The 27769-nt window shown below is 48.2% G+C and overlaps 1 protein-coding gene across 1 annotated transcript in view; it reads right to left on the reverse strand.

Annotated features, from left to right (window-relative positions):
- The window catches only part of AFF3 (ALF transcription elongation factor 3), a 455793-nt gene that overhangs the window by 78762 nt on the left and 349262 nt on the right, over nucleotides 1–27769 (reverse strand). Inside the window, exon 11 of the mRNA XM_062208886.1 lies at nucleotides 13636–13676. Within this exon, the coding sequence (XP_062064870.1) occupies nucleotides 13636–13676 (41 nt within the window). The remainder of the gene's footprint in view (nucleotides 1–13635; nucleotides 13677–27769) is intronic.

Consider the following 27769-nt stretch of genomic DNA (forward strand, 5'->3'; position numbering starts at 1 on the left):
GCTGGGGGCTGAGATCTGGCAAGCCTAAGAGGGAACTCAAGGTCCAGGAAGTGAAGCAGCTCCAGCCAACAGCGCTGGCAGGCGGAGGGCGCTGCATGGGCAGACGGAGGAGAGTGGACTTGGGGGGAAGATGTTTGAGCTGTGAGTGCAGTAGGGGTAGGAGCAGGTGATCTGGGGGAGGGGGCAGGAGGGAGTGGGCAAAGGGAACTGTTCCAACCAGAAGGAACAGCACAGGTGGGAGAATGAAAACTTCTGTCCTGGGAGTCACAAAATGTGCGGGACAGAGCCAAGGCTCAAAAGGGAGCCCAGGTAGTTGGTGGAGCTCCCTCTGTTACAGCCCCCGGATACCCAGGGTCAGTGTGGCCCCCTCTGGCCTGGAGCTTCACTTTGCAGCACCCACTCCAAGGCAACCATATATGGGGAAGGTTCCGGAGAAAGGCTGAACGATTTTAAGTCTCAGGAAAGAACATCGGCTCGGCTCTCCTTTTCTCATCAAATAAACCTGTTTCAATGTGACCACCGCACTTTTGAAGTGTTTTGCCTTCTGTCTTAAGTGAACACAGAAGCTCAGCTGGTCTCCCTACATCTATCTATGTTCTTGGATAGAAGAGAACTGGGTGAGACTCATTCTACAAGCAAGCCCCCAGCAAGCATCCACCCAGCTGAGCAGGAGAACAGAGGAGCCCTCGGCCCCGGGAGAGGTGCTCAAGCTTGTGTGCTATGGGCATGACTTGGGACAGAGTTGGATGTCGCCCTACTGGCAGGGGATCCGGTAGGGTGGAGAAATAAGACTCTCAGGCAATCAGCTCCGTCAGGTCCTGCCTGCCAAGGCCACTCTGTGACCCACAAGCCTGGGTCTAGCTGGCTCCACACCTTGCTGTGTGCACTCAAGGCCTCAGCCTCCCTATGTGTAGAATGGGGATAATGACACCTGCACCAGAGGATGTCTGGGATGAAATGGCATGTACAGCAAGCCCCAGGGATAGGATCCAGGGCTGCCAGCATGAGGCCATGGGTGCGGGTCGGGGGTACTGGGCCTACAGGTTAGGACATCGGTTGGAACACTCACATCCCATGTTGAAGAGGCTGAGTTAGAACCTCAGTTCCACTCCTGATTCTAATTTCCTGCTGGTGTGTACCCTGGGAGGCAGCAGCTGATGTGGGAGACTCAGGTTGAGTCCCTGGCTTCTGGCTTTGACCAGGCCCAGTCCTGCCTGTTGTGGGCATTTGAGGAGTGAACAGAGGATGGGAGCTTTGTCTCTTTCTCCCTCTTTGCATCTCAAATAAATAAACAGATAGATCGATGGGTAAGTGGCCATGAGGTAACAAAATGCCCAAAGACAACCAGGCCTTGTGGGAGAAGGAAGGGTTATCACCTGGCTCTGTGGTCCCCTTCCAACAACAGCAAAGGCCCAGCCCACGTCTTTCTATTAAATGGCTCACAGCTGGGGCCATGACTCAGAGACGGCCTGGACCTCTTTCCTATACTTCCTCAGATGACTAACTGTGCTCACATAGTGTCCATGGCCGTGTTTTCCTTGGCTCCCCCCAGCACCAGGATTAGCCAGCTGAATCAGGGTGACTGTCTCCATTTAAAGATGAGGAACCCTGGCCTGATGTGGCTCCCTGACTCTCTGGCTGTGAACAGGGCAACCAGGGCCACTGGCAGGCCGAGGGGACGGCGGCCGGGGCTTCAGACTCTTGGCCTGGGCTGGATTTCATCAAGCCTGGTTCAGTTTGCCAGATCAACGCCAGCAAGCAGGTCAACTTGGTCTGTGAGATGGATGAAAGGGGCCACGGGCTGCCCTCTCCAAGTAGCTGCTCTGTTCCAGCGTGGAGCTGCACTGCCCTCTGGGCACTGGGCATCGCTATGCTGAGCGTGGGGGAAGCAGACAGAGAGAAGACCCAGGCTCAGAGCTCTGGGAGGAGACCGCGGACAGCTGGCCCGGGAACAGCACAGGGAAGGAGCGGGACGCAGTGAGAAAGGTCAGGCTGCTCCGCTTCACGGGGAGCACGTTAACCTTTCCACAGCGGCAGGCAGGGGGGCTCAGAGGGCTCCAAAATGCAGTCATCACGGGGCCGGCTGATCCAAGGCTGCCTCCGAGGGCGGGTCCCAGGAGGCGCAGGCCTGCATCCAGAGTCAGCAGCTGGAGGGGTGCTCACTCCAGCTGGCTCTGTGACTTGTGTCCCGACAGCCAAATGGCCCCGGGGCAGGACGGGTCCAGGGTGGGAAAGGGGGCGGACAAAGGGGAGGGGGAGGGTGCGGCTCTGAAAGGCTCTTAAAGCCAGAGGAAGAAGACGCCATGGACTTCGGCCAGTGTTGTCCAACAAAAGGAGATTTAAAACAGAACAGAGCTGCACTGGCCATGCAATTTCAATAAACTCCCATCTAAGCAGCTAAGTAGTTTGGTTTTAAACAAAAACAAAACAAAGCAATAAAAATGAAACAGAAACCAAAACCAGGCCCACAACACCCCAGTCTATCTGTTGGCCTTAAATCCAGTTGCCAACCACAGATGTTCTTCCATCTGCGCCTCCACATCCCGCGGGCACAGAGAGCCCTAATGACTGGGGCATCAGCGGCTCAGGAACACACATGTGTACTTCGAATGCGACCCTCTGGTTCGCCTTTGATTTTCCCGTCACATATATTTTCTGTGGTCTTTGAGTTTCTTTTAGGTTCAGTGCCACTTTCCAGATCTGGGTTGGTGAGAATGATGGCCACGTGTGCCAAACGACACAGGCTTTATCTCCCCACGGCATCAGCTGGAAGCATCCGATGAACTGACCACCAGCCCCGTGTAGGCAGGAGAACAAGTTCTTGACTTCTACTCAGAAAGGCACAGGTGTACCTATACCTTACAAATACGAATTTTTTTAAAAAGAATAGGGTAGGGGCCGGCACTGTGGTGCAGTGAGTTAAAGCCCTGGTCTGCAGTGCCGGCATCCCATATGGGTGCCGGTTCGAGTCCCGACTGCTCCACTTCCGATCCAGCTCTCTGCTGTGGCCTGGGAACGCAGTGGAAGATGGCCCGAGTGCTTGGGTCCCTGTACCCATGTGGGAGACCAGGAAGAAGTTCCTGGTTCCTGGCTTCAGATAGGCACAGTTCCGGCCATTGCAGCCATCTAGGGAGTGAGCCAGTGGATGGCAGAACTTTTTCTTTCTCTCTCTCTCTCTGCCTCTCTCTCTCTCTCTAACTCTGACTTTCAAATAAATAGATAAATCTTTTAAAAAACTCAAAGAATAGGGTAGATGGCAGTGACAAATGTTGAAACCTATGCTAAGCACCCAACCTCAATGATCTCAATTCCAACTTTGAAATATCATGTGTACTGGGTCCATTAAAATTTTTTCGGATCTAAATTTAAGTAAAAATGCTAATTAATCAGACCCACGAGACAGAGTATACCACTGATATTGATCAAGGAGGGACAGTCACGTGGTTGTTCAAAAATAATGTGACACACTGACAAAGACTAAGGAAAAGTGGATGGGTGGCTGAAACATCTTATCTCCAGTAGCTTTAGCTATTTAGTCTGAGAGGGTGAGTTGTGAAGAGGGAACACAGTGTGGGATGGCGCTGGGTCAAAGCCAGTGGCTTAAAGGATTGTCCTACTTCCTGTGCCAGTGACTTACCAAGAACCTGGTGGAGCTGGGAGTCGCCAGTTAGCTTTGTTTCCTCGTGGTTACAGGCACCCAGCTATACAGGAGCAGGGCAGGAAAGGTGGGCTGGTCTCTGTCCAGATGTACCCCTCTGCAGGGGACCAGGCTACCACCAGGGCTATCTCTTCCAGTAGCAGAGAAAGCAAGGAAGAATGACAAGGCTGAACCTCTAGCACTCTAGCAAGGGAGGGAGAGAATGGTGGCCACCCACTCCTGCACTGTGAGAAAGGAAGCCATCCTGAGAACTTCGGATCCTGCTCCGGGCCGAGTAGCCCTTATCCAAATACTTGGGACCAGAAGTGGTTTGGGTTTTTTTATTTTTTAAAATTTTGGAATATTCGTGTTTACATAGTGAGATAGAGATATCTTGGGATGAGACTCACATCTGAACACTCAATTTATTTATGCTTCATAAACATCTTCTGGGCCGGCGCCGTGGCTTAACAGGCTAATCCTCCGCTTTGCGGCGCCGGCACACAGGGTTCTAGTCCCGGTTGGGGCGCCGGATTCTATCCCGGTTGCCCCTCTTCCAGGCCAGCTCTCTGCTATGGCCCGGGAGGGCAGTGGAGGATGGCCCAAGTCCTTGGGCCCTGCACCCACATGGGAGATCGGGAGAAGCGCCTGGCTCCTGGCTTCGGATCAGCGTGGTGCGCTGGCCGCAGCGGCCATTGGAGGGTGAACCAACGGCAAAAAGGAAGACCTTTCTCTCTGTCTCTCCCTCTCACTATCCACTCTGCCTGTCAAAAAAAAAAAAAAAAAAATCTTCTGGACATAACCTGAAGGTAATTTCATGCAATTTCTAAAATCATTTTGTGCATGAAATGAAGTGGTAGGGAATTTTCCACTTGCATCATTCTGGCAATCAAAAAGTTAAGATTTTGGAGCACTTTGGGTTTTGGATTGGAGATGTTCAACTTTATCTCCAGAGAGATCCATTTATTTCTTGTTTTCCTTTTTTTTTTTAAATTGTGGTAAAACACACATACCATAAACTTGGCCATGGTAACCAATTTCCAGTGTATACTTCAGCGACATTAAGGACGTGCACACGGAATGTGCTCGTTCTGCTTGTTTCTGAGGGGGCCTGGTAATTGTGTGCATTAACTCCAGGAGTTAAAGCTCCCTTGCACCCAGAGCCCCTCCTGCTGCCTCCTCCTTGGCCAACAAGTATGTATTAATCCTTAGACATCCCCAAACCCTCTTAGCCATTTTAAAGGGCTATTAACGGCTTTATGCAGCTCTTCTTTATTTACTCAAATGACTGTAACTTCTTCCAGCCTACTCTCTTCTATTGTTTAAAATACATGTTTGGGACCTTTTAAAATGTATATTATTTACCTGTTAGAACTCAACAGCTTCTCCGGAGCCATTCCATTTTATTGTGGAAATTAGCACCAGCGGGGCTTTTTAAAGCCGCATGTAGTCCTGACAGCCTACGCCTGCCCATGTTGTTAATACAGCTGCTTGAGCAAACAGCCACCCAAGGGGCGTGAGGGACACGGGTGTGGCCCCCCCTGCAGGAGCAAGGGGGCTAAGGGGCTCCATTCCTATGGGCGGTAACGTTGAGCCCTGCTACAGAGCAGGGACCCACACAGCATTTCTCTCTCTCCCCACGAACCACAGCAGTTTTTTCCGAGGCTTCCCTATGCTACCTGAGAAGTGCTGCTTGCTTCTGAAACGGTAAGCATGATCGACCTCGCAACGAACAAAATGAGGCCAAGTCTTTGGACAGCAGCTGGAAAAGTGTCAGGAAATGACTTTTAGGATGCTTTTTCTGTCTGAGCCAAGTAGGAAGTCAACTCTACAGGCATGGCATGCACCTCGCCTAGGACCAGAGACCTGTGACTTGGGTTTCGGGGAGAACAGGTTCTATTAGACAGGTTCTATTAGAACGTGCTACAGATAGGCGTGGTATGAGCCACACAGGCAGAGTGGACAGTGAGAGAGAGACAGAGAAAGGTCTTCCTTTTACTGTTGGTTCACCTCCCAATGGTCGCTGCGGCCGGTGCACAGCGCTGATCTGAAGCCAGGAGCCAGGTGCTTCTCCTGGTCTCCCATGGGGTGCAGGGCCCAAGGACTTGGGCCATCCTCCACTGCACTCCCGGGCCACAGCAGAGAGCTGGCCTGGAAGAGGGGCAACCGGGATAGAATCCGGTGCCCCGACCGGGGCTAGAACCCAGTGTGCAGGCGCCGCAGGCGGAGGATTAGCCTAGTGAGCCGCAGCGCTGACCTGCAAGGAACTCTTCCTGGGGATTGTTTATACGTGTTTTTCTAGAATGTCAAGGTGAAAACTCGGTTACTGTTTCAGACATTAAATTGTTTCAGTGATTAATTGTTTCAGACATTAAACCAATATTCTATTATTTTCTTCTCTTAAGCCTCTTCGTAGGACTGAATAATTTTTAATTAATTAATTTTAGAGGCAGAGATAGCCAGAGTCCCAGGAAATGATTTCCTAGTTTAAGCCCCAAGTTGCTATTGTATCATTACAAAGCACCAATGAGTTCATTCACTCATGTGTCCGTGGCTTGCTTTCATTCAGTAATACCTGATTATACTGCCTCATTCCCAACTACCACGCTAGGTGCTAGAGATTAAATGATAACCAGGACGAGACAATGTTAAGACGCAAACTGTGGCCCAAGCCACCTGCTCTACTGCTGTCAGAAAAGGGATGAGAATCCTACTGGCATCAAGTCCTAACTCTTTGCCACCCTGTGGCTCGAGATGTCTCTTCACTTGTACAAGACTCAGTTCTCTCATCTGTAGAATGGGTGTCACCTTTCTGTTGGGGTTATAAGAGTAATAAGATAAACAGTAGATATGATAGCACCTAAAGCTCTTTTCTGCAGCTCAAGTTTTGATTCTGAGGGTGTACTACAAAGCCTGCTTTTTAAGGAGGCCTTTGCTTTGGGGAGAATGAGGGACCTAAAGGCACAGCTGACGCAGACCCGTCACTGTGCTACCTTAACATCTTCAAGTTGGAAGAGTAAACTTTTCTGAAAAGTGCCCCTCCTTTTTTTTTTTCACCCCTTTAAGAAGAGACCAGCTATTAGTAGTGCCTGGCAGCTCTGACTGTCCCTTCACACTGGCAGGGACTGGGTGGCTGGAAGGTTCTGGTTGGTCAGCTCCAACGTGCTCCCTTTGCTTGGCTGAAGCTGGTCGTGTGGACAAGAGGTCAGGAAGGTGAAGTTGAAGACCGTCCCCCTGTCCTGCCCTCCCCACCTTGCAATGGAATCACATCCAGCCCCCCCCCACCCCGCCCCTTTCTGGACACATTCTTCTACCTACATGGAGATAAAACTCCCTTAATTTTAGGCTCTTTCTTAGGTACCTATTTAATAACACCCTCCCCCAAGGGGAAATGTGGGTACCTGCTGCATGAGATGTATTTGAGAAAAAGCAAATGGCTGAGCAGGAAGAGGCCCTCTTCCACACAAAGGCGACCCCCCTCTGGTGGGTGAAGCCATGAGCACAGGCACAGGGCTGCCTCTCACCACTGCACCCCCAGTCCCAGCATGACACCCCACACAGAGAGCCTGCTGGATGCACTCAGTAAATATTAGTGGAATAAATGAATAAACCAATGGCAGCTGTTTGGATGTCGATATAAATGGATCTTGGACCTGAGATATTGCCAGATGGGCAGACAGGTTACAGTCTGGCGATGCATCTCCAAGGCTATAAAAATGTGGCCATTGCTGGAGTTGCAGGCTGACATTTCGGAGGATGATTATATGCACAATTTACCCACACGGCCATTCGTGCCCTCCGAGTGTCATCGCTTCAACAACTGCGTTCATGTTGGCTTTCTTGCTCATTCCTTTTTTTTTTTTTAAGAACCATTTTTTGCAGCGTCTCCTATTTCCAGCTGCATGTGATTTATTCAGATGAAATTATGCTCCATTTTTATAAAACCCAAGTTACTACAAATGATGCTTGAGGTTTCACAGAAAAATATGAATTCCTGATCTGCTGCTATAAAGCATGCCTGCTCGCGGTGCGGCGGATCTGTCGCTCCGAGACAGATGGAAGTAGTCCAAGGCTATGATTAACTTCTTAGTCCCGGCAATTTCCTAGTGCTCCTCTTGCCCTAGATTTCAAGATTGACCTCCAGCGTCTCTGCCAATGCACAGCCGCTCGGCTTGATAAATCACGCGCAGCCCTTTTCTGATCACGGTTATCTACTATTTACTACTTAGGAGGGGAAGTTAATCGTATTCAAGGCGCTTCATCTGCTGCGCGCACAGCCTTCCTTCTCCCCAACAGCACTTTGCATATTTTCCACATTACCAGTGATGCAGCAGCCTTCGCCCGCCCTGCAGAGGGTTCACGCCAAAGACACACCTTTATAAACGAGCCTCAGGCTCATTTACCCCTCTTCTCCCCACCTCTCCCTCCTGGCATGGAATACGATGACCCGTGAGAAGAAAGAACACTGGGAGGTGCATAGGATCACAAGGAGTGGATAAGTAATAAGCACAGTGCCGCTATGCAAACTGAGATTTTCTTGTCATTGGCTTGTTTACCCGGCCAAGAGTTTTGCCACCTCGTCCTGCTCTGATTGCCCCCTTTTCCCATTATTTGGGGATACTAGCTCGCTCTCAATGGGATGAAACAATGCCACACTGAGGAGTGGAAGAGAGCAAACCATGCACCATCCCTCCCCCATACAACCTTTCCTGTCCATGCAAGGCGGAAGGCAGGGGTTAGCTGGGCTGCAATTTGAATTCCCAGGTTGCCCTGCCACGGTGATCCGGTGTCAACCTGCTGTATTACTGTGGCTGTTCTCGCTGAAACGCGAATTCATTTAGGAAAAAGAAATAAGGCAAAAGGTTTTCTTTGAAAGTGATCACAGGTGGTTTTTTAAAATTTAGGTAAAGATGGCCAGCGCCGCGGCTCACTTGGCTAATCCTCCATCTGCGGCGCCGGCACACCGGGTTCTAGTCCCAGTCGGGACGCCAGATTCTGTCCCGGTTGCTCCTCTTCCAGCCCAGCTCTCTGCTGTGGCCTGGGATTGCAGTGGAGGATGGCCCAGGTCCTTGGGCCCTGCACCCTATGGGAGACCAGGAGGAAGCACCTGGCTCCTGGCTTCGGATCAGTGCACTGGCAGCAACGCACCAGCCATAGGGGCCACTTGGCAGTGAACCAATGGAAAAAGGAAGACCTTTCCCTCTGCCTCTCTTTCTCTCTCACTGCCTAACTCTGCCTGTCCAAAAAAAAAAAAAAAAAAAAAAAAAATTTAGGTACAGAAAGCATCAGGGCTTTAATTGTTCAAGAACATATACCGATCACAAAAGACTCCATGAACCTAACTTCCTCTCTCCCACCCTCCAGGTTTTTATTATTTTTTTAAATTTATTTGAAAGGCAGATAAGACAGACAAAACAAACAGAAAGAGATCTTATATCCACTGGTTGATTTCCCCAAATGCACCTAACAGCCAAGACTGAGCCAAGCAGAAGCCAAGAGCCTGGAACTCAATCCAGGTCTTCCACGTGGTTGGCAGCAAGACCTAACCATCTGAGACATCACATGCCGCCTTCCCGGGGGTGCACAGGGATGGAAGCTGGAATTACAAGCAGAGCCGGGACTCAAACCCGGCACGTCGATGTGGGATGCAGTCTCCCAAATGCCTGCCTCAACTTCCTGAACCTTAAGGCACATAGTCTAAGCTGTCAGACGCTGGATTTGTGCTGGAAGCCTTTTAAGAAAATAAACCGGGGGGGGGGGGGGGGGGGGGCAGTGCCGCGGCTCAATAGGCTAATCCTCCACCTGCGGCTCCAGCATCCCGGGTTCTAGTCCTGGTCGGGGCGCTGGATTCTGTCCCAGATGCCCCTCTTCCAGTCCAGCTCTCTGCTGTGGCCCGGGAGGGCAGTGGAGGATGGCCCAGGTCCTTGGGCCCTGCACCCCATGGGAGACCAGGAGGAGGCACCTGGCTCCTGGCTTTGGATCAGCGCGGTGCGCCGGTCACAGCGGCCATTGGGGAGTGAACCAATGGCAAAGGAAGACCTTTCTCTTTGTCTCTCTCTCTCACTGTCCACTCTGCCTGTCAGGAAAAAATAAATAAAGAAAATAACCTGGGAAACTCTGAGGGACGAGAAGGTGGACGGGGCTGACCTCCAGAAGACATGTGGACATTCTCTAACCTCCAGAACCCAGCGGGACGAAATCCCTGTCCCCCCTCAGAAAGAGAAAGGGAAGCGATGCCTTCTCGTCCTTACCATTGGCCTCATTAGGTTTGGTCTCAAAGCTCTGAAGGCAGCCTTCCTTACAGGGAGACAGCGACCAACAACCGGCTTCCTACTGTGTCAACCCACACCGGCCCACCAACCCCAACCTTGCAACAAAATGGCTCTACTCTTGTATAAGACTTTCTTGTGACTGGCTTGTTTACCAGGCTGGGAATGTTGCCACTTCTTCCTGCGCTGCTCGCCTCCTTTTCCCATTATTTGGGGAAGCAGTAAATCCTTCTTGTGTAGCTAGGCTATCAAAGTTGAGGCCAAATCAAAGTAGAAATGGAAGAGCCAACCAGCAGGACACAGAGGCCCTGCAGGAGGACGGGGGCCTGTGCTGGCGTGGCCAGAGCCAGGGTGGGCTTTTCTGCCCGTGTCCAGAACGGCAGGAAGTCCATGTCCAGGTCTGCAAGGTGTCTTTCTCCCTATGATGAATGTGGAAGGGCTGCCTAATCAAGATGGAATTTTACACAAAGAGGTGGTAAGGGGCTGGACACAAAGAACAGGTTCGCAAACAGAACGGTCTGTGAAGACACATGCATCGCAGAGTAACACCAAGCTCGGAGAAGCCAGCGGTATGGGGGTGGGAGTTCCAGCTTGGGAAGGTGCGAAATCTTCACTCAACCCCATCCCCACCCTGAGGTGCCTCTGAGAGACAGGGTATCAGGAGCGTCACACAGTAGGGTGACCCTGAGTCACCAGGGTCACTTGGCTAGAGAAAACTGGTTACTCGAAAGAATAACATGATAGGTATGACATCAATCACTTGATGAGTCAGCAATCTTTTTTTTTTTTTTGACAGACAGAGTGGACAGTGAGAGAGAGAGACAGAGAGAAAGGTCTTCCTTTTCCATTGGTTCACCCCCCAATGGCTGCTGTGGCTGGCGCACTGCACTGATCCAAAGCCAGGAGCCAGGTGCTTCTCCTGGTCTCCCATAGGGTGCAGGGCCCAAGCACCTGGGCCATCCTCCACTGCCTTCCTGGGCCACAGCAGAGAGCTGGACTGGAAGAGGGGCAACCGGGACAGAATCCGGCACCCAAACTAGGACTAGAACCCGGTGTGCCGGCGCCGCAGGTGGAGGATTAGCCTAGTGAGCCGCGGCGCCGGCCATCAGCATTCTATAGACAGAAAAAACCCCAAGCTCTTAGGGCAGGCATTTGGTGCAGTGATGGAGTTCCTCCTGGGGTGCCTGCACCCTGTATCAGTCCCTGGGTTTGGAGTCCCAGCTCCACTTCTGATCTGGCTTCTTGCTAATGTGCTTCCTGGGAGGAAGCAGGTGATGGCTCAAGTGGCTGTATCCTTGCCACACACACAGGAGGCCTGGACTGAGTTCCAGGTTCCTGGCTTCAGTGTGGCATAGCCCCAGCTACTGTAGGCATTTGGGGAGTCAGTTAGTGGATGGAAGATCTCTTTCTCCCTTTCAAATAACTAACAAACAAGTAACATGACTTCCCTTACTTATAAAAAAAGCCCAGAAAATATGAGCCCAAATTAATTCAGTTGATGCTCTAAGTCATCATTTTGAAGGAGAGCTTAAAACTGCAGCTCCGAATTATTACAAATAATATAACTTATAGAAATGACTTCCATGCCCTGAAATGAAAAGCCAGAGAGTAGGGCCGGTGCTGTGGTGTAGCGGGTAAAGCCGCCGCCTGCAGTGCTGGCATCCCATATGGGCACTAGTTCGAGTTCCAGCTGCTCTACTTCTGATCCAGCTCTCTGCTGTGGCCTGGGAAAACAGTAGAAGATGGCCCAAGTCCTTGGGCTCCTGCACCCGTGTGGGAGACCTGGAAGGAACTCCTGGCTCCTGGCTTTGGATCAGCCCAGCTCTGGCCATTGCGGGCAACTGGGGAGTGAACCAGCAGATAGAAGACCTCTCTCTGTCTCTGCTTCTCCTTCTCTCTCTGTGTAAGCCTGCTTTTCAAATAAATAAATAAATCGTAAAAAAATAAAGAAAGCCACTGAAAGGCAGCCTTATAAAACTGCATCACTAGAACAGCAGCAAAAGTCGACCGAGCACTGTGGAAGGAGCCAAGCTCCTCCAGCCATGAAGAGAAAACCCGTGAGGCTGACAGGCAGAGATACCCTATTATATTCAAAGAGAGAGCGAAGTTTACAGGAAGGGTGGTTGGTGGCGGTGGGTTCTGGGTAGAGAACAATCCTGTACAGGGTGTGGGTGACAGAGGAATGTCAAGGGCAAGGGCACATCTCCAACTCAGGACAAAGCCACGTGTCTTTGGGGAGGAAGCCTTTGAACGGGCGAGCCCTAGTTTCTTTGTATTTGCAATCATGCCTTCCAAGGGACTCCCCACTTTCCTTAAATAGGTTTTGGTTCATTTCCCCAAAGGTCATTGTGACATTTTGTATGTATCTATGTAGCTTTATTGAAATGTAATTTATAGACTATAAAGTTCACCCATTTAAAGGGTGTGATTCGATGGTTTTGTTAAGCATATTAACAGGGCTCTACAACCACCACCCAAATCTAATTTCACAGCATTTTCATCATCTCCCAAAAGAGTTCTCGTACTTGTTAGCAATGCCAAAGCACTGTAAACTAAGGGCTCTCCCTTGCTTCTCAGCGCATTTTGTCGAAGGAATTGCTTGCTTAAGAAGAGAAATCAAAGGGAAAAAAGAAATATGTCTAGGAAAGGAATTACTGTGTCAGATTTTAAATGAGTTTTGATCCAGAGCCTCTCCTCCTTCTACCAACAGACTGAGAAGCAGTAAGGCATCAGCTTTTATGAAAACCCCAGTAGCAATTCCAGACGATCACGGGCCAGCCAGTCTTTGAACACACAGGCTTGTGTGGTTGTCATGGGGAAGGGTTTTCAACCGAAATAAAAATACTTGGGCTCAGCCTGCGACCATGGAGAAAATGCTTTTCGCCCATGCCCACCAGGTAAGTCGCCTCTGTGACAGGTTTTTTCCTTGGAGAAGTACTGAACTGGGCTGGTTTACACAGTCAAATACTGCTCACTTTACAAAGAGGAAGCGAGGAAGGGAGGGAGGGAGGGGAAAGGTTAGCGAGACAACGCAGAGGCACCTGCCAGTCAGCGAGGGGAATACTTGTAAGACTCTTGATGGGTCTTACACACACACACACACCTCACTAAGGAAAAAAAAATCACCAAAGGAAACCACAGGGTCCGGTCTGTTCCACTTTGCCCCTATCTCTCTGCTCCCTGGTCTTTCTACAGTCTCTCAGGGAAAGTAGGATGTGCAACATAGCTCGAGCGCCTTTCCCGATGCGGCTTACGTCTTACTGTCGTAACACAGGTGAAACTCAGCAGTGCAAGCCAAAGCTAGCCGTGACAACTCAGGTGCAGAGAATCTCATGCAAGAATCAATAGCACCTGGTGACATGATACGGCAAAAATCTGCAGCAACCCCTCCGAGTAAATGGAGCACTTCTGTCTGAAAAATGAGCCGAGCTCTCTACCAGTTCCAAAGTTCAGAATTTACTACGCCATTCAGGCCTTTCTCCCTAAGTTTCTTGTCTCCTGTTTCACTGCACAACCAGGGATTCTTCATACTTTATATGAAATACAACAAGGCGATTTTTGCAGTCATAAACTCCACACATGCATGACAAATCCAAGCATGCAAAATGTTTAACATCCCAGTTCACAGATACTTTAGGGACAAAATCCGATTATGAATTATATGCCACAATAAATAGGGCTCAATGTTTCATAAAGCAATTTATAGTTCATAAAAATGACAAAATGTACCTGTCAGATAGAGCGCGGAGACCCGTTCTCTGGGCTGCCTGCTGGAAGAAAGGGCAGAGATGTTTATTTAATATTCTGACTTTTAAATTATGTGCTCAATCAACACTTAAAAAAAATCCGTACTACACACATTTTTGTCATGTGGCCAAATTTTAAATTACTGGCAACGGTAGAGAGTCCTGTCTTGTTAGGCGATGAACATTCCTGGTGCATTCACTGAAACAAGCCGCACCGGCCACCAGGGGGCGAGCTTGGGGCGGCGCCAAGTTCTCGACCCAGGTGAGGCTGGACAGGTCTCAGGAAGCCTGGCAATGACCAGTTATTTTGTTTTTACTCCCTGAAATCACTTTCCCATTCTTATATTCCGTTTCCTGTAAGAAAAAAATGTTTTGGTTCCTTACAAGTTTCTTTCCCCATGAAGCTGGACTTTCTGACTTGCTTTTCCACTACATTGAGAAAGGCTTTATTTCACGGCTGGAAACTGGAACAATATCATGGGGTTATTGATTTTGGGGGGGAATACGAATGACCTTGTGGCAACGCTTTTTTTTAAAATCACTTTAGAGATCCGTATTGAAATGTTTATGGGTTTGCTTTAAAATGGTGTCAGAGGGTGGGCCCAGCCCTGGGATGGTGACTGCTGATGTCAGATGGTGAGCTCTGGGGGGTGTCATTTATTCTGGCCATTTTTGTATGTGAAGTGAAAAAATTTTTTTGCAGGCCGGCGCCGCGGCTCAATAGGCTAATCCTCCACCTTGCAGTGCCGGCACACTGGGTTCTAGTCCCGGTCGGGGCACCGATCCTGTCCCGGTTGCCTCTCTTCCAGGCCAGCTCTCTGCTGTGGCCAGGGAGTGCAGTGGAGGATGGCCCAAGTGCTTGGGCCCTGCACCCCATGGGAGACCAGGAGAAGCACCTGGCTCCTGCCATCGGATCAGCGCGGCGCGCCGGCCGCAGCACGCCTACCGCGGCGGCCATTGGAGGGTGAACCAAGGGCAAAAGGAAGACCTTTCTCTCTGTCTCTCTCACTGTCCACTCTGCCTGTCAAAAAAAAAATTTTTTTTTTTTGCATTTTGTATTGCAAATGCACTGGTTTGGTTTTTGATTTTTCACTTCTTAGAGTTGGGTTGTGTGTATGAAGGGATTTCTGAATGGGGAAGAATGGAATGAAAAGGTTGTTTTGGCACAAAGGTTTCTGATGTCTGTGCACAGATCTTTCATTTAGATTCCCCTTGATCTTTCTGAAGACCCTTTTTATATACGCACTGGAAATTTCCATGATAAACAATTAGTAAATAAAAAGACCTCTATTTCTCCGCTCGGTTCCCAGTTTCGTTTCTCTTTTCCTTGTCTCTTGCCTGTTCTATTTCCATCACACGCCTGCATCACAGGGCACCTTGAGGCTAAGGAGGATGAAGGGCATGCTGATGGCCACGGCTTCCTTGGGGTGCACCAGGAAATAAGCAGAGTGCCCGTGATCACTTCCACTTTGCACAAACCACCTGTCCATCTGCTGTCTGCCAGCGACAGCAAAGTACTGCCCGTGCGGTTTCCTCATCACACCGAGAGAAGACAGAACAAACTCTTCGGATTAGGAAAAAATGACACATCAGAACCACTACTCCTGCTATAGAAACAAAACATCCACGAGGTGTCAGTCCCATGTCCTTGAATCAGTCTAATTTCTGTAAGTGACACAACATTGATCAAGGAAAAAACACTGGATCTCATCAGTTGGGGACTGGGAGTCTGGCACCCTGGGACAGGTCTCACCAGTCATTTGTCTTGGTCCTAGCCTAACTGTGGCCCTCAACCATCGCCTCCATTTCCAAACTGCCCTCTCCTTCTCTGAAAGGGACGTTGGAGGATCCACTAAGCCTATGTTACTGCCCCGTTCCTGTTCCCTGGACTCCACGGCATCACGGCTCACTGTCCTGGCATTTTAGTGTCGCAAAACTACTTTAAGAAAGCAGTGAGTTACAGTAACTGGGGTGCTTCCAAGTACTCGTGGAAAATGGAGACAAAGACCATTTATTCTGGCATTTTCAAATCTGTGTATGTGGGTGGGGGGCTTCAAAAAAAATTGGTAGGAAATGTGTGGCATGAAAAAACGATGCAAGGATTTCAAAGTCCACACCAGCTGCTGATGGGCGGCAGCAGCCACTGTCCCCCGGAGGCTCTGTTCTCATCCTGCAAGCTTTCACTTCCGGCAGCTACACTGCAGAAGAACTGCACTCTCTCCTCCCGACTCTGCTTGGCTGAATCGACATGAAGTGTTCAGAACTCCCGAAAAGAGGTGGAAGCTATTATTAGTAGTCTCTTTACATCAGATCAGCAGGGAGGCACAGGGGACAGAGTCTCCCTGGGGGAGCAGGCATCACACGCGAGTTCCACTGAAGCCTCTGCCTTGGCCATGTGAATTCTCAGGCAGGGAGATGGACTCAGGCTGTCCGCATTTAAAAGACTATTGACTCTTTTCTCCCTTGCCTTCACATACCTCCTGCTGACTTTTATGATAGGGAAAAAGTGCATGTTGATGTATAGCCTGCAAGAAAATGATTTAGAAAGCAATAGCAAAGCAAAGCAAACAAAGACAAAACAAGAAACTGCTGCTGGACCACCGCTGAGCGCCTAGGAGTTGATGCCTTCCAGGTGGTGGTGCCTGCTGGGAGCGACTTGGCAGGACTGAAGCCACTCGGGTCTTCCAACACAGGGCACCTTAGAAAGCTCACGGAGAGAGGGACTTTAAAGACAAAGTTACCATTTTTTTAAAATGAGGTTTTTAATTTATTTTGATGTATTTGAAAAGCAGGAAGATGGAGAGAGTGAGGAGAGAGAACACACACAATTTTCCATCTGCTGATTCGTTCTTCAAATGCCTGCTATGGCCAGGGCTGCTCCAGGCCAAAGCCAGGAGCCTGGAACTCAATCCAGTCTCCCACATGGGTGGCAGGAGTCCACGTATTTGAGCCATCACCCTCTGCCTCCCAGGGGGAGCATTAACAGGAAGCTGAATAGGAAGTGGAGTCGGGACTTGAACCTAGTCACTCTGATATGGAATGTGGGCATCCCAGCCAACATCCTAAACAGGTAAGTTTGATGCAAAACAAAAAAAAAAAAAACAAAAAAAAAAAGGAAAAATTTAACACCCATGCAATTTTTCATGATACACATTTTCTGTGCACTTTTTGAGGATGTTTTGTATACACAAATTTCAATTTTTTTGCACCAAAACAAACTTATCTTCTCATTCCAATTTCCACAAACTTTTTGAAGGCCCTTGTAGAAGGCAGGCTGGAAGCTTGGAGCAGAGAACAAGAGGCCACTTCCCTAAAGCAGACAGACAGCACTCCGGGACTGAAGGATCCTTCTGGACTTTGCAACCAGGCTCCCCACTAGTCAGCACGCAGCATCTCTGTGTGTGTCCTCACTCATCTGCCTGCATGGTGCGCATTACCACACACCCAACACAGTGCTTCCCGCTCTCATCAGTTGTTTGCATCACTATTTTTTTTAATGCCTGATTTGATTGTACGATCGAATTTGCAGTTACCCTGCATTTTTAAAAACTTTACAGAGAAAAACTCACCATCCATCAAGAAAGGAGATGAGAATATGCTAAATATTTTAAACCATTCCTTCAGGGGAGTAAGAAAAAAAATACCCCTTTTGGCATTAGATTAAAATTGCATGTCATATGACAAAGTAAAGACCACCAAGATTATTTTACTGCCTCCCCTCTCACAAAACACCCTTCAGGTTTTGCACACTATTTTATTTTATTGCTGGAAAATAATAAAAGAAATAAACATTGGAACTAAACAGCAAAGAAAATGACCTAGGTGACTCATGATTGAAGTCTGAAAAATTACTCATAGTAAACTAGACGAATTGCCCAATTTCATTGCTTCAAGAGTTGTATGTTGCAGCAACCTTATTTTTCTCTTCCTAAATCTCTCATCATCTCCTCCTCACAGTTTTCTTTTTACTCAGTTCTTGGCAAATTAGGTGGAGAGGGTTAATAGGATGCTTCATTGATCTTTCTTGAGTTCATTATTCATGAATGACTCTGAAGCTCAACTCCAGGAGACAAAACAAGCTTTCTGCCAGAAATAGTCATTTTCCAGGTGCTCCTTGAGAGATGCCATCTCTCCTCTGTCTTTACTGTAGCAAGCTTGGTGCTTGGGAACATCATCAGTAGGTATTCAAGTTTTAATGTACGCTAAATGAATTACAAGTCACAATCTGTTATCGAAAGGAAATCAAAGGGGAAATTAAATGTCCTTACTGTAACTGGGTCGAGCGTAGAACAAGTTCATGGACACTGGAATTGGGGTGGGGGGGACAAAGCCAAGAGGCATACACACAGAAGAGTCCAGAGTGACTCAATTTCTTACTCAACAGAAACAGAGCTAACACCTAGACAGGTCTGTAATTCAATATGAAGTACCTACTATAGATAGGCACTGGGCTCGGCCTGGATGACAGGTAAAACAGACACAGCACTTGCCATAGCGTACTTAGAGTCTGGACATGGGGCAGACAAGAAAAGTCACACACACACACACACACACACAGACACCGTTCTCGATTTCAAAGGGTCTGACTGAAGAAGACAGGGTACTGTTAGGCTAATGAAGACGACCTCCTTTGGAAAGAATGGTCAAGGTAGATTCACTAAACCAAAGAGTTACAAGGCTGGGATTTGAAGGAAAAGAAGAGTTACCAGATCAGAGAAATGGGGGTGGAAGGCAGAGAAATGGTTAGAGAGCCAAGACTGGAAGCAGGCCTAGACCCTGGCTCAGCTGAAGATCTGCAGAGGCCACTGTGGTGTGGTTCTGCAAGTTGTGGCCAAGAAGATGAGGATGGTCCCAAGGGCTCTCTAGGTCGAGTGAAGGACTGTGGCTATCATCCATGGACAACAGGCAGCCCTTGAGGGTTTTACATTATGGGAGCTGGATGAAGCAAGCATGGAGGCTGCTTGTATATTCTCCACAACGTCCTGTGACCCCATAATAATTTTTGAAAAGAGTAGGAAGTGAGGAATATGGCTTACATTCTGCAGCTATCACTCTGGCTTCTGCATTGGGGAATGGGTTTGGGACAGAAGGGATGGCATTTGAGGTCATGGCAGTCACTACAGGTAAGAGAAGGGCATGGCGACAGTGCAGATGGAGGGAGCCTGCGTTGTATTTTGGAGGTCAAATTGAGGGAACTGGTGATTGACTGCATGTGGCAGGTATCTGGAATGAATTCCAGGTTTCTGGCTTCTACCTCTGGTCTGGATAGAGAGCCACTGCTGGAGACGGGCAAGACTTCTGGTGCAGGAGCAGGGAGGAGAAGTGGTTCAGTTCTGGGTGTGTGAAATTCTAGTTGCCTATTGGATGTTCAAATGGGTATGTTGAATAGATAGTAGGATACATGAGACTGAAGCTGTTATATGTCAATAAAGCAAAACCCATCCATAACAGTCATGCAAAGGATGGTTTGTGATTTCTGGATGTACATTAGGTTATCATTCCAAGAGAGGGTAATGTAGGATTCAACTGGCTGGAATACATCTTTGGGCTTTCATTCCCACATGTTGATAACCTCCATTATCCTGATAGGTTAATGACTGCTGCAGGAGGTATCAACCCATCATAAATTGAAAATTCTGTTGTTAGAGAATGCACTGAATATCCATAACCCACTGAGCATCTCAGCAAAACTGTGAGATGTTTCCCCCATGACCTCAGAGCTGGTGGGAGCTGTAGCTGTTACTGCCAAGCATCCAGGGGCTAGGAACACACAGCACTAGCCCGGGAAAAGAGCAAACCCCCAAATTCAAAGTATGGTTTGTCCCAAATGAGTACTGCTTATCCACCACTGAACAGTGGAAAACTCCCGAGTCATACCAGGACCATCACGTAGCAAGGGACCATCTGTATTCATCAACACCATCACCGCCAGTCTTAGTTCACTTGTGTTTTGTTGTTAACTGAAGTAGGCAGTGGAAAATTAGATCCAAACACATATTATTATGGGTAAAGATCTTACTTTTTTGCTGTCCTTTTTCCCGAACTGAGCCTTGTATTTGCTAAGTTATCTCACTGTTAAATTTCCTCCTATATCTATTAACACATTTTCTGCACTGTTTATCATTTTAGCCCTAGCTGACACATCTCCTAACTTTTTAATTTGCCATGCTTCCATTTAGTGCTTTTCAAACCACGTAGTAGTATCTGCAGGACAAAGGAACAATTCTTACTTCTGCATCCCCCCTCCTTGGTAGTAAGTATTTTGCATTTCCAGATCCCTAGACATGGTGTCTAGAAAGCATTCTGTTCAGTACATTTGGACCTCATCTTGTTCTCTACAGGGCTCAGGCAGAGTCAGGGATGTCAGTCTAGCTTATCACCCAAGTAAGAACATCTGTGACAGGGATGGGGGATGCTACTACATGAGAGCCAGGGATAACAACCGACGCTGTACAAATACAGGCAACATCCAGCCCAGCACATGCTCTACCTCAAATCTATGACTCTTCAAGACTGTGGAAGCTTTTGCCATCATAAATGAAAACGGATCAGGAGAAACAAAGGGGCAGTGTGAGCACGTGCTCCAGGGGTCCTCCCCCACCTGCAGTGATGGCATCAGACTCCTCCCACACAGGGCCTAAGGGATACAAGACAGTCTGAGGCCAGAGGACTCTGGAGGAGGGCTGTGGGTCAGGAGGCTGCTGTGAGGCTGCTAAGAAGGAGAATGATGGCAGGGACACCCATGACCGTACGTTAGGCTATCAGCGGGAACCACCATGCTGGCTGGGAAGTATGCTGGGAGATGGCCAGGTCCTGAATGTGGGTGATCCTGCGCCTGCCCAGCCCATGCAGGAGGTTAAGAGGGCATTGCACACCATGCCTCCTGGGAAAGACCCTGGTTGGGGACTCAGCACAGTGGGACCCACACATGACCTGACTGCTGGCAGGTGGCAGGAGCCCCAGTGCATTTCCCTCACCCCTGCTTCCTGTTGAGGGGCCTTGTAATTGTCAACCAGGTAGACAGCTCCTGGGTGTAGCCCAGACCCATAAGGACCACCTGGGAGGCTGCATAGGCTCCGTGACCTTCAAGCTGACTGCAGAAGCATAGAGGTGCCAGCATCAGCTTTCTCCTACAGAATCTGTGTTGCCCTGAACTAGCTACTCCCCTCTTTGCCTGCCCTTTAAAAGCTCGTGGCTGATGGTTAATAAATGGACATGTTCACCAAAACTTGTCTCTGGTGGTTCTTGTTGAAGAACGATGTCACCCCACCATCCTGACAGTGTGGGCCTTGTAGGATGAGCCCGCACCTGGGGAGCAACCTGCAGGTGAAGGGGTGTGGCATCCCTGTGCTGCAGCAGGTCGCTAATTAGCTAATGCCACCTGGGCTGCTGACTAACAGGGTCCACGATGGGCTGGAGGTAGGGAGACCAAGCATTAGCGCCTTGGAGACAGGAAGTGGGCACCAGCTACATTCCCCACCAACCCTGGGGAAGAGGTTCCACGAACAGCATGGGGCACACGAGTGCTTGGCAGATACCTGTCACTGGATGACAGAACTGTAAATGGGGAGTCCCTGAGGGTTGGCCTTTAACTCATTCATTTATCCAATTCAGGCTCTTTCCAAAAACCTCTGTGTCACAAGGGGGTCACCAGACTGGTAACTGGGCTTTATTCTTTGCCACAACTTCTAAAGTAGATTTGTTGTTGTTAGTAAAACTACAAACCAAGTATCCCTCTCCCTCCTCACACCCACTCCTGTTTTAAAGAAATGAATACGGCAGTGTTTTGCTTTTAAACAGGCACCATCTTTCAAATATCAACTACCTTTCAGGAAAAGAACCTCACAAATCTTTGCTAAACTATTATTTTACTAAAAATCAGAATGGCCCTATGTATGACACTGCTTTCCTTATAAGGATTTTATTTTATTTTTTTGCAGCACTTTTTGAGAAAGCTTCTGTCAAGGTATTAAACAAGACACTGTTTCACTATAACCAGTTCTCACTGGATAGGTGGTAAAGTTGTCAGTCTTTACTCTTCTGTTCCAAATACAACTATTTTACCCTCCTAAAGAACAGGTTTAGAAAACCTGGTGATCATGGGCTTTGCCTCATTAGAACCTGTGTTCTAACACTTTCTAGGTTGCTCTGGGAGGGAGATGATGGAGTTACACAAATAACAATAGGTAACTTCCAGCCAAAAGCCTTCAAGAGTCAAATCTCATCATTACTGTAGGCATATGATACAAGATGGTGGTGTGTGTGTGTGGGGGGGTAATTTTAAATCTGGATTCCGTCATCTTTATCATTATTTTCAATGACTTAAGTAGCACATGCTCATCACAGAAAAAAATAGCACATGTGACAAGTAAAAAATGAACAGACCTTCAACAAAACCAAACCAAACCCCCTTCCATCTCAGGACTTCAGCGAGAGCTATCATTAGCAGTGGGGTATGAACCAATCTCTATTCTACACGCACACCAAATAAATCAAGGCTGTCCTGGGCCCAGGGTGAGCATGGTGTTGCATCTGAAAGGGACACAAATGTGCTGTAGAAGCCTTGAGAAATACCTGAAGTATCAATGGCTCTTTGACAAGAGAGGGGCAAGGGGGCATCAGACTGGGAAGCACGTTATAACACGCTCCCAGAATCTTCTTTGCTTCTCTGCCTTTTCCAAGCCCACACCACGTACACTGTGTGGTTTCTCTTTCTTTCTACCTCCTCCCCTCTTCTCATGCTCTCCCCTGGAACTGTAGACTGCCACTCTTGCCTCTTTCTCCTACCATCTTCTGCTATCATGAGCTCCCTCACTTTCCTTATATAAGTCAACCTTCCTGACTTCTTCTGGAACACCTTTCTTTCTGTTACCAAAATAAGCAATGAAAACCACATAAAGCAAATCACATAAAGAATAACTCCATGGAGAAGAGGAAGGAGGGAGAAGATATTAAGATGTCTACTTTAATAGTTTTATGCTGACATAGTTATATCATCATAGAATATTTTACATTTTGCTATTTTAACTTTTTGTCGAGTTATATCAAGAAGTTGAAACAGGGGCTGGTGCCATGGCTCACTTGGTTAACCCTCCACCTGCGGCGCAGGCATCCCATATGGGCGCCGGGTTCTAGTCCCGGTTGCTCCTCTTCCAGTCCAGCTCTCTGCTGTGGCCCGGGAAGGCAATGGGGGATGGCCCAAGTGCTTGGGCCCTGCACCCGCATGGGAGACCAGGAGGAAGCACCTGGCTCCTGGCTTTGGATCGGTGCAGCACTGGCCGTAGCGGCCATTTGGGGGTTAAACCAACAGAAGGAAGACCTTTCTCTCTGTCTCTCTCTCTCACTGTCTATAACTCTACCTGTCAAATAGAAAAAAAAAAAAAAGAAGTTGAAACAGAAGTTTGGTAGGCTTAACTTGCCCATGGTCACAAGGTCAAGAGTGGGACCAGGCCAGTGAGGGCTCCACAGAGTAATCCAACGCTGGCTTGGCCACACTGTGGATGCTGTGGCTGAAGGGTCCAAGGAAAGAGGACCACAGGACGTTGAGTTCTGCCAGTCTCTGCAAAGAGGGCTTGTGGGACACTGGGCAGGTGCTGACAGACAGCAGAGTTTACCAAAGGAGGCCATGGGGAAGAAGTGCAGGAGTCAGCTCTTAAGTGTTTGCAAAGGAGGTGTCTGAGCCCAATGTCTTTCCCCAAGAAGCTTAAAAGGCAGAAGCAGATTGTTGATCTCAAAGGCTGTTTGAAATTCCTAGGGAAGAATTCTTTTAACCTCCAGGGTTCATTGTGACAGGACTACATTTGGAAGGGAAGGGCATGCCTGGGTTGGGTGTGGGTAGGAGCAAAGATCACCAGGGATTTGCAAGGCAAAGGGAGAAAATATACAGGTGATCTGGAGCCAAGTTCAGTTGTCTGTTCTCAGAATTATGAGGGGTTGCTTCTGAGAGAGGTAGAAACATTTGGCTCCTGGGGAAGAGCATCGGCAAGGCAATTATGTCTTTTAAGTAAGCATGTACATGCACATGCACACATATGCATTTGTCTATCTACAATGTCAAGGTGATAGCAAATCATCATACCTACTGCTGGCTAAACTGCTGGGGGCGCTCAGTAGGTAGTATGTACACTGAAATGCTCGGCTCTTGGGAGTAGAGGGTGAAATCTGGATGGTGATGCTGGGCTCCTGATCAGAGTGGGTTGGTGATTCACCGCTGGACAGCTGCCTGAGGCTCAGGTCTCACTGGAACAGACAAGTCTAATTTCTCGAGGTTGGTGACGCAGAGTTTTAGCGCAAGGAATTAATAAATACTAGGTTCTCAAAGCGTCACTTGACTTCCAATCGGTTCTGGTCTTGGTTGGATTTCTCACAGAGATGATGTCACAGTGATTAGGCCATGGGGGTAGGGGTAGTTGTAGTCACACAGTTGGAACCTTGCATGAAGGGGATGGGTTGCAGCACAGCCCCGTCTAGCTGGTTATTCAAGTTCTTTCGGGTCAATGGATCATGAAGATGGCACAGGAAGATCCACGTGTATGGGAGCCATTGCCTTGTGGTTCAGTCTCTGCCAGCAGCAATCATTAGCACAAGCGTGCAGGTTGTACCGTGTCTTTGGGGCCTGCTCATCTGTGCCCTGGTCATCCACATGCTGTGGAATTCATCTCAGACGGCAATTTCCACACAGGCCAGACCCTGAGCAAGGTCAAAAGGGTGAGGGCTCATTCATGACTTTCATATTTGGCCTAGCAGGTGAAGACTGGGATCAGCCATTTCCCACTAGGTTGAGTTTGCCAAATACCTTTGGGAGATTTAAAATAATCCTATGCTACCTATATGGGATGCTTTGGTGGAGTCCCATTGACTTTCCATTGGCCTTCCTAGGTGGTTAATTACTGTGAAGGCAACCAGGGCCCAAGCTGTGGAATAAGAATGCTACTTTGTTTTTATATAAAGACGGGGGCCAAAGTAATATACATGCTTTGGCAGTTTTGTTAAAAATGCAACCTGTGTTGAAAGATCAAAAATCAAAGCTTGGCTTTGTGTTTCATTTAAAGCTTTTTTATTCAGACAAAATAGCAATATTTGAAGATAGAACTGGGTTTGTAACGGTTAGGAAAGACTCTCCTAAGGGTGCTCCGTCAATTCTGTGTGTGTTCCAACTGGTGTGAGGATTTTCTCCTCTGAAGTGAATGAGGATTCAGTTTATAGATGAGAGTGCTTTTATATAACACGCATCATGACCAAAAACCCTTCCTTGAACTGCTTTGGGCCTTTAAAAACCATTTCTTTTACTTATTTGATAGAGAGAACACGAGTGAGAGAGCAGTAGAGAGTGAGCACGCATGTTCCCCTCCACTGGCTCAACCCCCAAATAGCTGCAACAGCTGGGACTGGGCCAGGCAGAAGCCAGTGGCCTAAAATTCAGTTGGGTCTCCCATGTGGGTAGCAGGGATCCAACTACTTCAACCCTCACCTGCTGGCTCCAGGGTGTGCATTAGTAGGAAACAAGAATTAGGAGTAGACCTAGGACTCGAACCCAGGCACTCCGCTACAAATGCAGGTGTCCTAAGTGGTGTTGTAACTGCCCCGTCTTGGATTAAAAAAAAAATTATTTATTTATTTATTTGAAAGTCAGAGTTACACAGAAACAGAAGGAGAGGCAGAGAAAGAGAAAGAGAGAGAGAGAGAGAGAGAGAGAGAGAGAGAGAGAGAGAGGTCTTCCAAATGCTGGTTCACTCCCTAATTGGCCACAACGGCCTGAGCTGCATCAATCAGGAGCCAGGAGCTTCCTCTGCATCTCCCATGCAGGTGCAGAGGCCCAAGGACTTGGGCCATCTTCTACTGCTTTCCCAGGCCATAGCAAAGAGCTGGATTGGAAGTGGAGCAGCTGGGTCTCGAACCGGTGCCCATATGGGATGCAGGCACTGCAGACAGTGGTTTTACCTGCTAAGCCACAGTGCCGCTGCCCCCCCCCCCCTTGGATTTTTAACAATGGAAGTCTAGGTTGAAAGAAGAGCCACCCAGAGGGCCATGGCTGAATCTGGAACCCTAACACTCTTCCAGTGTAGACGACCATATGTGGTGGTATGATATTTTAGCAGCTGCTGATCTACTTCTTACAGGACGTCTTGTTCTACTCAGCACAACGTGTTGGCTGCAACTCCACTCAGCATGGAACTGGGAAGTGCCAGGGGTCTTAAACGACCACAAAAGATTTCTCTCCACGAAGAAACAATGGACTAGGAGACTCCCGAGAAAACCTGTGCTAATAAGATAACCAGTCCCACGCGGGGAAGATTGGGGGAGAAAAAAACCCACACAACTTTTCAGCTGCATATCTGTGCCAGGCAGCCGAATAATTCTGATTGTGAGCAAACCCTTCTCTTTGTAATACCCCCGAGTGTGGATCGGAGGGACAGCATATTCTCCAAGGAGTAACCACTCCTGAATGCCTACATGTCCCCCAAAGCTATTGGAGACAAAACTGTTCAAGTCGTGGGACCAAGGGCTGTTCCCGGGAGGAAGCAGGAACACGGTGTGGAGGAAGGATTCCACTTCCTCCGCCAGCCAGCGGCCCTGCTAGAGGGAGTGGAGGAGACAGCGCGACCCTCAGGGAATGGTGACTCTCCACCACGGCTCCCTGGGTGCAGGCCGTGGAGGTGGGGCTGATACCCTCCATCCACAAACACCTCCTTCAGCCCAACAAAGGCGACATCTCCCCATGTTTGTGCTAACTGCATGTGTGCCAAAACGCAAGGCATTGTCTCTTAATTTTTATATAAATCTTTGCCTTTTCCAGATTTTCACTCAGGGTTCTCAGGCTGAAACGAGCCACATCCCCTGGTGCAGGCTGCTTGGATACAATGAAATCTACATAAATCTCAACTGTGTTGCCGAAGGAGGTGCAAGAAAATATTTTAGCTAATGGAGTTGTGAGTCTTTGTGCATCCGAGCTCAGGACTGGGGCATTTTCAGTTGCTGAAGTGGAAAAAAAAAAGTAGTGATGTTTTTGTGTATCTCCACTTACGTTTGTGCTTTTCACAAATGCTTACGGAGAGTGGCATGATGTAATAAAAGAATTGCGTGTTTCCTTTTGGTGACAATAAAATGTTATTTGCAAAAGATATTTACGTAACTAGCTAGGACAGTTAAATCTGCCAGCAGAACACTTGTCTCTTTGACGGTGACTAAGATTTTATATGATTACTCCTACACAGATAATGACAAAGACCTGACAGGAAGTAGTTTTCAATTAGAATTATTACATTTCCACATTAAAAAGAAACCAATTCATCATTATGATCAAACTGGGCATTCACCTCAGGTACAACACTGATGCAAGACTGAAAATAAAAACATAAACAGCTCTTTTATTTTAATATGCTGCTATTAGGATTAATATGAGTAATATATACTTTTATTAGATAGTCCTTCAGGGCAATGCACTTCTTGGCCTTGGAAAGGCATTTAAGAATTTTGTGGTTAAATCCATCATGATGAGCATGGCTAAGGTGTAATGCATCCAGACCAACAAGCCAGCATCATGCCTCATGTCTGGTGCTTAGTAGGTATTCAAGACTCTTCTCAGAATGACTGACGTTAAAATTACCTCGCTCTAGTTTGGCTACAAATCACGTGGACAACACAGTTCATTTCTAATGTTGGAGAAACTCAGTTTTGGAGCCTTGCCCCCACCCCCAAAACCTGGTCCTGATTACTGTTTCAACTCCTGTTTATATAATTCTACACAATTTTGGCAGGACACAAGAGCACATACCAGGGTGCTGGCTTGTACGCATCTCCTGGGATATGAATGTCACGCTGACTGGATGAACTCTGGCCGCAAACCCCAGACAAGCACAATGACTCTATTTATTCAGACTTGGCTGCCTGAATGCAGATTGACTCTGTGGGTAATAAATTTTCACAGGCCAAGAACTTCAGCATCAACCAAGCCGATCCTGAGAAGAAAAATGCACCCTGGGACGGGGGAGCCGGACTGCAAAACCCTCCTGTGTTTTTATTCCACGTCTGTCTATCATTCAGCTAATTCATTTGGTCGCAGAAGGACAAGCACCATCAGTGGCTTCGGGGGTTCCTTCTTAAAGCTCTGCTTTTGG

The sequence above is a fragment of the Lepus europaeus genome, chromosome 13, assembly GCF_033115175.1.
Source record: "Lepus europaeus isolate LE1 chromosome 13, mLepTim1.pri, whole genome shotgun sequence".
Classification (NCBI taxonomy): Eukaryota; Metazoa; Chordata; class Mammalia; order Lagomorpha; family Leporidae; genus Lepus; species Lepus europaeus.